This window comes from Ricinus communis, chromosome 3 (assembly GCF_019578655.1).
Source record: "Ricinus communis isolate WT05 ecotype wild-type chromosome 3, ASM1957865v1, whole genome shotgun sequence".
Taxonomy (NCBI): domain Eukaryota; kingdom Viridiplantae; phylum Streptophyta; class Magnoliopsida; order Malpighiales; family Euphorbiaceae; genus Ricinus; species Ricinus communis.
The window spans coordinates 28,984,768-28,995,725 of record NC_063258.1 but is presented as its reverse complement, the minus strand read 5'-3'; the positions used below and the strand labels follow the sequence as shown (position 1 = coordinate 28,995,725).

The window sequence follows — 10,958 nt, the reverse complement described above, 5'->3', positions numbered from 1 at the left end:
CAAACGACATAAACTGCAATATTGGTAGGATTGCGTTTCTTACATTTATTTATATTAAGGAAATAATGTAAAATGAATGAGGTTTTTCATAGGAACAATGGATAAATTAATGTAGAATGGAGGTGGATGCAAATCTCAATGTGAGGAAAGTTTTTAATCGACACTCCTTCCCCCTGCTTCTAATTAGTAAAGAAAAGAGGGGAAAAAGAAAGAGATCTCTGAAAAAGCGACATCCCAAAGGCGAAGCGAACGGGGGAATTGCTAGGTCAAAGTAATTCGTGGCAGTTAAATGGAAACGTGGACATCAACAGCTACAGCCACGTGGAACCTTAGAAACTGTTTTAAAATCTTCTTCACTGGTAAGCTCTTCTTTCTGATTGATTAAGAACAAAATATGTATAGAACGGCGGCGAGGCGGCTTCTCTTCGGTGTAACCACCGGTAAGTATATCAACACTCGTCACAGATTCATTAACCTCCAGACGATCGGTACTGGCAATCGATTTTTCACCTCGGTAGATAATCCTCAATCATCCTCTAATCGAAATCCTAATTATCAAAATCAAAACCAAAACCGTAGCCTGAATGTTGACCCCGCTCCTAATCAACCAGATTTGAGTGCATCATCGTCAACATCATCAACGGCTTCGGAGGATACACGTCATGACCATCACTACCACCGTGAAAATCGGAGACCTAGAGTTGATTATCAAGACGAGCAAGTGCGTGTACTTGAGGCTTCTCTTCGGCACGTGGTATGCACATGCTTCTAAAATTCCATTTCTGGGTTTTGTTTTCTTTGTTATTCTTTTCTTGGTCATAGTTATTCTTTTCAAAAATTTAAATTAAATGATAAATGAAAAGATTGAACTTTTGTTCTTGATGATGTGCTTTATGAGATGATTTTTTAACAATTAGGATTTTTGAATGGGTTGTTGCTGTTGTCGCAGTTAAGGTTTGGTTGGAGTGAAGAAGCTATGATTGCTGGAGCAAGAGATGCTGGTGTTTCACCTGCAATTGTTGGTTCTTTCCCTCGAAAGGAAGCCGCCTTAGTTGAGGTATAGTTTTCTCTCTTGTACATGTACTTCACAATGCAATAGAGTATATCTGCTTGCCTACAAACATTGTGCATCTATTAATTTCACTAGTTTAGAAAAAATGAGTGACTCTTTGTCATATGCTCTGGAGAAGAAAGAAAAGCTGTACCCTCTGGTCATTTGTCATTGTAAGCAATGTATATGTGCGTGAGAAATTGAGTTTCTGTTAAGTTATGGTCGGTTATGATGGTTCAGTATTTGACTGCTTGCTTTCTTCTCTATGTATTTAGGGTGTGGTAGTAATAGATTGTTTTTCTTTTTTGTCAGTTTTTCATGGATGACTGTTTTCAAAAGCTTATCAATAGAGTAGACTCTGGAGAAGAGTTGCAAAACTTGGTACCTAGTGAGCGTGTCGCGAAGCTTGTCAGGATTCGTCTAGAAATGCAAGCTCCCTACATATCCAAATGGCCCCAAGCACTGAGCATCCAAGTACTACTACTTTTTAAACCTTGATTAAATTGTTACCTTACGTTTGAGGACGCAAATTTCTCAGCCCATGTTTTATGGCATTATTCATAGGCACATCCATCAAATCTTCCAACAAGTTTTAAGCAGCGGGCAATGCTGCTGGATGAGATCTGGCATGCTGCTGGTGCTGAGGGCTCTGATATCGATTGGTATGTGAAGCGCACTGTATTGGGAGGAATATACTCAACAACTGAGGTTTATATGCTGACTGATAGTTCCCCAGGTTTGTTTATCTGTTTCTCTGAGTAACTGAAAATAATTTTTTCTTCCTTTTCTTAATTGATATTTTTGGGATTTCTAAGAGGTGTATAATGGGTTCTGTGGTTAGCTTTACACTTGTGTTCCACATTGTCGGGTTTTGAGTTAGATTTGTTTCCTAACTGAAGAATTTTATCAAGTCAATGCTGCCAAAAGGAGAGAAGAATAGCTCGTCTCTCTCTCTCGTTCTCTCGTTCTCTCTCACACACTCACTCTCCGTTCTCTTTAAAAGGCCTGCTGCATCATCTTTGTGCCATTAGCAAATATTTGACCGAGGAATACTTCTATCATATATGTGCATATAAATAATAATAATCATTAACTGAACGCATTTCTGACAGATTTTCGTGATACATGGGCATTTTTGGATAATAGAGTTAAAGATGCCTTTGATTTCAAGAAGACAATCCAAGAGGTAGTCTCACTCAGTATTCCTTCCTGTTTTGGGTTGAGCAATTATTTTTATTTGCCTAATCTGGTAACAACATATTGCAGGCGAAGTACTTTGCTGAAGCTGTTGGCGCTGGTATGGGAAACTCTGTACAAGGGTTTATGAAGAAAGTTTTCCAGGGATGAATCTCTGTTTCAGTGGCTACCATTTGTAGTCCCATGTTAGAAAATTTCCCTCCTGCGTCACTGAAGGACCAAAATTGAGAGTAGGTCCCTTTATTTTGGAATACTTTCTTCATGGTGTTGCAAATGTTATTTAAGGCTTGGAAACTCGAGTCACGAAAAGTTCTGCAATGCTCTGCACTAATGCTAAAAATAATACCACTTGGCAAATTACTTGGCTCGTTATCATATAGATGGTTCTATTCTTTAATTTATGAAAGTTACAGATGAAATTAAGGTTGAAGCACATTGCGGTTGAATAATAGTAAAATGGATCATTTACGTCCTCCGGGATAGTTTTGCAAATTTCTAGTATTAGGTGCAGACAGTAGAGTTTCTCCAACTTGACTAGCTGTTTAATGAGAATTCTTTTTCTATTTCTGGCAAGAAATTCCTTGCTTTCTTGATAATTGAGTTATTTCTCTCTCTCTCTCTCTTCCAATTACAAATACTTCATTAACCGGAGATAAGTACTACAGAAGCCCAAGTGAAGTACTTGTGAAAATCAACTCCTGGGATTACTAGTCAACGGACTGACCCAGAACAGAAATTTATCCCTATAAGATGTTTATACTTCAAAAGCACGAATAGCTGTTTCTTCCCCTTCTGAAAGATACCAGAATATTCAAGCCTTCGGTTTAAATGATTCAGCGGAGAGTTACGGTTTGCTTTTACAAGTGAAATAATCGGAGTTCTCTATAGTAATTATTGATGAACACGAAAGCAGGTGCAGATCCTTTTAAATTGTCACTTCTCTGCTGCATATTCTGTGCTGTCGCCACAGTTTAGCCGTGGCCTATAAAGTAAGAAATAGAGTGCGTATTGCTCATGGCAAATTATCTTGCAGATGGGATAAAGGAAATGTGCGACTGCAATTGCCCTTTTATATCGGTCATATAGACATTCTTTGACATTGTCTGAAAGCAACCGAAAGTGGGTTGATTCTAAAATATATCTCAAAGTTAAAAGACTTTGCCACGTTCTCCTCTTCCTAAATATTAAGAAACCCACTTTTCCAACCTCCTGGAAAGCTGTAATTGTTCCTTCTCAATCTTTTGGGCCAACTTTCAACAACTCGGGCAATGGATTTTCTTGAAGTTAAGCCAATTGTCTGTGACAGTGGATCAGGCTCTGTAAAGGTAAGTGAATAATACAGAAAGGGAAGAAAATAAAAATAAATATTGCCTTCGAAACTTTTCCAATATTAATTTAGCATAATCTTTGTTGAAAGCAGGCTGGTTTTGCTGGTGACGATGCTCCACGTGTAGTATTTACCAACGTAATAGGTCGGCCTCGAAACAGGCATGCCATGATAGGTATTGGACAGAAGGATATGTACTTTGGCGATGAAGCAGAAGCAAGGAGAGGAATTCTCAAACTAAGCAATCCTATCCATCATGGAATTATAAGAGATTGGGAAGCAATGGAGGGAATTTGGGAGCATACGTTCGACAGGGAGCTCAGGGTCGCGATAGAAGAGCATCCTGTTCTGTTAACAGAAGCTCCACTAAATCCCAAAATTAACAGAGAAAAGATGGTGGAGATAATGTTTGAAGCCTTTGAAATCCCAGCCACCTATATAGCCATCCAAGCTGTGTTATCATTTTATGCCAGTGGCCGGACTACAGGTATAACAGTAACTATGCGTCTCTTTTATCACTATGTAATGAGAAGAACGTGTAAAGAATTTATCAAATATATGTGTTTTGTAGGTATTGTTATGGATTCTGGAGAAGGAGTGACAGATATAGTTCCAATTTATGAAGGTTATGCACTACCACACGCCGTCCATAGGCTTGATTTGGCAGGAAAGGACCTGACAGAGTACCTGACCAGGATTTTAGCAGAAGAGGGTTACATTTTTACCACTTCTGCAGAGAAAGAAATTGTAAGGGAGATAAAAGAGCGAATTTCCTATATAGCAATGGATTTTGAAAAAGAGCTTGCAACAGCAAGGAAAAGGTCAGAGCTAGACAAGCAATATGAATTGCCTGATGGGCAAGTGATAGCGGTAGGAGCTGCAAGGTTCAGGTGCCCAGAAATCCTGTTTGATCCAAGAGGGTTAGGAATGGAGACAGAAGCTGTGCATGAGATTGTGGCGAGGTCAATTAGGAGGTGTGACATAGACATCAGGAGAGAGATGTTTAACAATATAGTGCTTAGTGGTGGAACCACTGTTACGCCGGGACTAGCTGATAGGTTGTCTAAAGAGGTTAGCATTTTGGCACCTCCTGGCGTGAGGGTAAGAGTGGTTGCTCCACCGGAGAGAAAGTATAGTGTCTGGATTGGTGGCTCCATCCTGGCTTCATTAAGCACCTTTCAGCAGGTACTTTCTGACTATCCGAAGTTGAGAAAGAAAAGCAAAGTTTTTGATGTTGTACAAAAATTATAGAAATTTTGCACTTCCTAAATGAACGAAAGGACTTGCTCGTTGTGACATTCTCTCAACCTTGTGATCCGTGAATTTCTGATCATAAGGTGGAGAAGGACATGAGCCTCGCGAGAGCGCACACACACACTACAAGATCATTTTCCTGAAATATAACGATTGCGGCAGTTCCTTAATTTAATTCATCAAGATTTGAAGGCTTTAACATTTGATGCTGGTTTTTGTTGCAGATTTGGATAACTAAGGATGAGTACATGGAATCTGGATCTTCCATTGTGCACATGAAATGCTTCTGAAAGATTAATTTCTCATGTTTTCTTTTACAATACCATAGGATGTATATTTTCTTAATTCAACAAAAAAATCTGAATGTCTAAGTCTAGAAAGTCGGGTGACATAACCCGCTGACCTCTCTTATGCATTATACTAACAATTAAACCACAGTTGTTGAAAATAGTAACAAGAAAATGATATAAAAGAAAGAAGCCTCGGACCATGCAGGGTTATTCATCACAGGCATCTAGAAAAAAGAGCAACCATCCCTGTGACAGGAAAAAGTCATTTCAACCTTCCCTGTAATAGGGAAAGGTCACTTTTAATCTTCCTTAAAACAGAAAGGGACGTTGGACATAGATTACAAGGAAGCCATTGTATAGATTAGGCTACCGTTGCATACTTGTATGTAAATACCAGAACAATCAAATTGTAATTTCAGAATTTAATAAACAAAGCAGGTTTCAGACCTGTGAATCTCAATAAAAAAAAAAACAACCCCATAAGTTTTCTTTTTTGTAGAATCACATCATGTCTCAAAGTGACAACAAGTTCACCAGTATAATTCTGAAAAGTAATCAAAATTATTTCGAATGGTCGAAATCTGTTTATATCGGTCTCAGTGGCAGAAGAAAACTGGGGTTCATCACAGGAACTAAACTCATACCCAAACCAGAAATGCCAAAGACTCCGACTGAAGAAGAAACATAAGAGATGGAAGAGTGACAAACAACAGACCACATGGTCATGTCAATGTAACCAACATAATGGAGCCCCAAATATCCAGGCTATGTATGCTGCTAGAATCATCACAGGCCATTTGGAAAAAAATGAAAGGACTATACGGGCACCAATAAAATTTTGCACATATTTTCAATCTCAAGCAAGAATTAGCACAAATCACGCAAGGCACAAAAAATAGCTCAGAATAGGCAATAGAAGTTCTAACCCGATGAGAAGAACTACAAAATTACCTTCCCCCAACAACTGACCTTAAAGAAACCCAGAAAAGAGTAGAACAGGATTTAGTGTACACTTACTTGGGAGGATTGGACTCAAGCTACGAGAGTTTGAGGTCACAAATCCTCAAGTCGATCAAACTTTCAAAGATTGATGCCATAATAGCCAACATCTAATGAGAAGAGACTCGCAGAAGCTTAATGAATGTTCTTCTCTCACTCGACGCTACCGAAAACCGAGCGTGCTCCACTCGACGCTTCCCTACCCACGAATCTGCCCGACTGAAGGGAGGTCCTAGCAATGTCGAATGATGTGACCACTGTAAAAAATAGGGTCACCATCGTGACAATTGCTAGCATCTGCACCCCCAGCTGAAGCCTAATCGGGGATGGGAGAAAGGAGGAGCGAAGCGGGGAGACAAGAGCTTTTGGGTTTGGCGGTGCTGCTGCTAATGAAAAGGGTGAAAATGAGACAACTTATGCGGGGTCCGGAAGCTATATGTCAACCCGACCCGGATAGCCGACCCGACCCGAACTCGAAGGCCATATGGTGACCCGACTCGGACAGTCGACTCGACCCGGATCTACCTCAGCTAAACCGACCCGGCAGTCTCCACCAAGAATCTCACTCAATTGTTGTCCCAAATTCAAGCCTTGGTTCAACAACAGTCAGATGGGTCAGGTTCAGTATCACACTCTTCCTTGAAAATTGCTAACATCTGTCAAAATAACAATAAATTGATTATTGATTCCGGAGCCACTGATCACATGTCTTGAAATCCAATGAATCTGCAAGATTTTGCACCCATTGTTGATTTCCAACATGTGACGGTCACTAATGGAAATAAGGCTACCATTTATGGCCAAGGCACTACTAACTTATTTAATAAAAAAATACACAATGTGTTACTTCTACCTGATTTTAAATCAAATTTACTGTATGTTGGTAAGATATCTTGTGATTTAAATTACAATGTTATATTCTCACCATCCACAGTACAATTTCAGGACCGAATTACAGGAAAGACGACTGGTGAAGGGCGACTAGAAAACGGGCTGTATTATCTTAAAGACCCAACCAGCCAATGCCTCATGGCCACTCCACCTGTTAATCAAGGCATGTTGATGCATTAGCGGTTTGGGCATCCATCTGATACTGTCTTGAATAAACTATTTTATTGTAAGTTAAATTCTAGTTGTTGTGATGTGTGCAAATTTTCAAAACACACTCGATTACTATTTTCTTTATCTTCTAATGTTTCTACCAAACCTTTTGAACTAATCCACTCTGATATTTAGGGACCTGCCCTTGTTGAGTCTTATAATCATTATAGATATTTTACATTTATTGATGACTATTCCAGCACTACTTGGGTTTTCTTGCTCAAAGGGAAAAATGAGGTCTTCACTTACTTTCAAATTTTTTTTTCACTTTGTTAAAAATCAGTACGCTGCAAACATTAAAATTTTCCGATCAGACAATGGCACTGAATATATCAACAAACACTTTTCTGACTTTTTTAAACAAAATGGCATTTTGCATCAAACTACGTGCATTAGTACTCCTGAACAAAACGAGATTTCTGAAAGAAAAAATCGACATCTTCTTGAGGTCACTAGAACTTTGCTTTTTCAAAATCATGTCCTTAACATGTATTGGTCCGATGCCATTCTCACTGCCAGATATTTTATCAACCGATTGCCAAGTGTCACCTTACAGAATTTGAGTCCCTTAGAAATTCTGAAAGGACGAAAAATAGAATTAGGACACATTAAGAGTTTTTAGTTGCATTTGTTACGTTCACATCAAACGATACCACAAGTTTGATAAAAGTTCGGTTAAAACCCTATTTTTAGGATACTCTTTACAAAAAAAGGGGTATAAATGTTATGATCCTACTACTCACAAAACATATATCTCACGAGATTTTTTTTTATCGAAACTGACTCTTATTATCCCCGTCAATCTCAGACCCCTCAATTACACACTCATGGGCCACACACTCCACTATTTCCGCATAATTTTATCTTTTTTGATAGCAGTCATCAAGAATAGGATGCTCACTCAGAGGGGGAGCTAAATATCAACTCAAGCACAATTCCTTCAAGGGGAGGAAGTGAAAGAACCGAATTAGAAGATGAATCTAAATCCACTCAAGAAGAAGAAATTGCCTTGAGACGATCCACTCGACAGACACGCCCCCCTGCAAAACTTTGAGGCTATGTGTCTCATAAGGTATCGTACCCAATTCAACATTTCATTGCATACAATAAAATCTTGAGTCAATACCAGACAGACCTAAGTAATATCACAGGCCACACTGAACCTATATCCTTTTATGACGCCAACACCAACCCAAAATGGTGTAAAGCCATGGAAGAAGAACTACAAAACCTAGAAAAAAACAATACATGGGATATTATGCCTCTACCACCAATAAAAAAATATGTAGGGTGCAAATGGGTATACAAAATAAAGTACAACTGTGATGGGACAATTGAAAGATACAAAGCTAGCTAGTAGCCAAGAGATTTACCCAAACCTATGGGGTCGATTACCAAGAAATCTTTGCCCCTGTTGCAAAAATGAACACCGTTCGGATTCTATTATCTGTTGCTACTAACCTAGGATGGAACCTATTTCAAATAGACGTGAAAAAACACATTTCTTCAAGGTAACCTAGAAGAAGAAGTTTACATGACTCTTCCCCCAGGGCACAAATCCACATCAGACTCCTCGCTAGTGTGTAAACTAAAAAAGGTAATCTACGGATTGAAACAATCTCCAAGAGCGTGGTACGCCAAACTAAGCCTTTTTCTCTTAAATATTAATTTCAGTAAAAGCACTTTAGATTCCTCTATGTTTGTCAAACATACACACACACATACTGTTGTTGTCCTTGTATATATTGATGACATCATAATAACAAGAAATGATGACCATGAAATTAAAAAGGTTAAACAAAGTCTAAAAAGAGAATTTAACATCAAAGACTTAGGACAACTATCATACTTTCTTGGAATAGAAATAGCCAAATTTGACAAAATGTTGTTCCTATTTCAAAGAAAGTATGTCCTCGATCTACTAAAAGAGACTGGAAAACTGGGAGCAAAACCAGCAAACACTCCAATGGAAACTAACATTAAACTTAATTTGGAAGATGGTGAGCTTGTCTCTGACATCGATCAATATGAGCGCCTAGTAGGTAAATTAATCTATTTAACCATTATAAGGCCTGATATTGCGTATGCAGTAAGTATGGTAAGCTAATTTATGCATTCTCCCTGCACCAGTCACTCGGAAGCTATTGACAGGATACTTAGGTATCTCTATAGCACTCCAGGTCAAGGAATCTGGATGAAGAAAAATAACACTAATACTATAGTTGGTTTCTCTGATGCATATTGGGTAGAAAATTGTGACAGAAAATCAACTACAGGTTTCTGCACCTTCATAGGAGGAAACTTGGTGACATGGAAAAGTAAGAAACAAAGTGTTGTTGCAAGATCAAGTGCATAAGCTGAGTACCGGGCCATGGCATCTACAGCCAGTGAACTCACTTGGATCAAGCAAGTCCTCCAAGATTTAAAAATTGAATATAATGAACCTATGAAGATGTACTGTGACAATCAGGCAGCACATCATATTGCATCCAACCTATTGTTTCATGAACGTACCAAACACATTGAAGTGGATTGCCACTTCATCAGAGAAAAAGTACAATCAGGGAAAATTGAAACACCATTTGTCAGAAGTCATGATCAACTGGCCGACATACTTACGAAAGCTCTCAACAAAAATAGTCATCAAACCATTCTAAGCAAGATGGGTTCCGTCAACCTCTACGAACCCAACTTGAGGGGGAATTTTGAAAACAGTAAGAAGAAAAGAATACGAAAAAAGAAAGCCTAAGACACTGCACAGGTAGAAAAGCCTGTGCAGGGTTACTCATCACAGACATCTAGAAAAAGGAGTAACCATCCCTGTGACAGGAAAAGGTCACTTCAACCTTCCCTAAAACAGAAAGGGACGTTGGACATAGATTATAAGGCAACCATTGTATAGATTAGACTACTGTTGTATACTTGTATATAAATACCAGAACAATCAAATTGTAATCTCAAAATTCAATAAACAAAATTTCTTCACAGATTACTCAAATTCAGCAAGAGTTTTTTTCATTTACGAGATTATTGCTGAAGGTACAATTTTCTCATGAATATCTTATTAGCAAACTTAAAGAGCGAGTTTTATAAATTATCTCTAGTTAAACATTGTCAGTTATTAATTTAACTTACTTAAATATTTACGAGTTTAATCGGTCAAATTCAAGTCCGGTTTGCAGTTCAAAACGTGCTTTTTATTAGCTCTAGCTACCAAGTAAGACTAGTGGTTGTTTATGTAAACAAATTGACCCGAGCCGAGCTTGATAAATTTAAGCCTCGAATAGTTCATAAAGTATTTTGTTGTATTATGAGAGTTTTGTCTTTTGTATTTTTATTTCACCCCTTCAAGATTAAAATATCATTTTTTATTGATTTGCCTCTTGAGTTGATAGACAAAACAGATCTATTTGGTTGATGGGCTTAAAATTTTGGATAATACTAAATGACTAGCTATCTAGAATTCTAGGAGTATGCATTTAAAGCTTGATTAAATAAATAAATAAATAAAATCACAATAGTCTTCTATTAAATTTAGTTAAAATATTTGATCTAAAATTTAAATTTAACTACATATTTCATTCTCTCACTTCATTTAATCTAAGTTATATTTTCAAGAGAACTCATTTAATTAACAATTCAACATATTGAAAAAAAATCTGTAAGAATTTATTTATAAACATAATATGAGATTATTTCACATCTTTTTGCTGTTTCTTTGTCTACTAGTTGGCTTGTG

The 10,958-nt window shown here is 37.8% G+C and overlaps 2 protein-coding genes across 3 annotated transcripts; both read left to right on the top strand.

Annotated features, from left to right (window-relative positions):
- The first annotated feature begins 85 nt into the window (after positions 1–85).
- Positions 86–2,625, top strand: LOC8259083 (ubiquinone biosynthesis protein COQ9-B, mitochondrial). The gene is made up of 6 exons (XM_002516201.4): positions 86–754; positions 950–1,057; positions 1,364–1,525; positions 1,616–1,787; positions 2,164–2,237; positions 2,318–2,625. The coding sequence occupies exons 1-6, from the start codon at positions 395–397 to the stop codon at positions 2,396–2,398; spliced, it is 957 nt and encodes a 318-aa protein (XP_002516247.1). The 5' UTR covers positions 86–394; the 3' UTR covers positions 2,399–2,625.
- Positions 2,626–2,771: 146 nt separating this feature from the next.
- On the top strand, positions 2,772–5,623 carry LOC8259084 (actin). 2 transcript variants are annotated; one of them, XM_048372170.1, is made up of 5 exons: positions 2,772–3,161; positions 3,282–3,573; positions 3,669–4,062; positions 4,147–4,760; positions 5,054–5,623. In XM_048372170.1, the coding sequence occupies exons 2-5, from the start codon at positions 3,517–3,519 to the stop codon at positions 5,117–5,119; spliced, it is 1,131 nt and encodes a 376-aa protein (XP_048228127.1). In that variant the 5' UTR covers positions 2,772–3,161; positions 3,282–3,516; the 3' UTR covers positions 5,120–5,623. The 2 variants fall into 2 exon arrangements, with proteins under 2 accessions (XP_048228127.1, XP_002516248.1); XM_002516202.4 differs by having other exon boundaries at positions 2,772–3,573.
- The last annotated feature ends 5,335 nt before the right edge of the window (positions 5,624–10,958 follow it).

Coding starts and splice junctions, on each gene's coding strand:
- LOC8259083 (XM_002516201.4), top strand. CDS start 395: ATGTATAGAACGGCGGCGAGGCGGCTTCTCTTCGGTGTAACCACCGGT. Junction 1,058..1,363: donor AGGAAGCCGCCTTAGTTGAG/GTATAGTTTTCT, acceptor CTTTTTTGTCAG/TTTTTCATGGATGACTGTTT. Junction 1,526..1,615: donor CCCAAGCACTGAGCATCCAA/GTACTACTACTT, acceptor CATTATTCATAG/GCACATCCATCAAATCTTCC.
- LOC8259084 (XM_048372170.1), top strand. CDS start 3,517: ATGGATTTTCTTGAAGTTAAGCCAATTGTCTGTGACAGTGGATCAGGC. Junction 3,574..3,668: donor GTGGATCAGGCTCTGTAAAG/GTAAGTGAATAA, acceptor TGTTGAAAGCAG/GCTGGTTTTGCTGGTGACGA. Junction 4,761..5,053: donor CATTAAGCACCTTTCAGCAG/GTACTTTCTGAC, acceptor TTTTTGTTGCAG/ATTTGGATAACTAAGGATGA.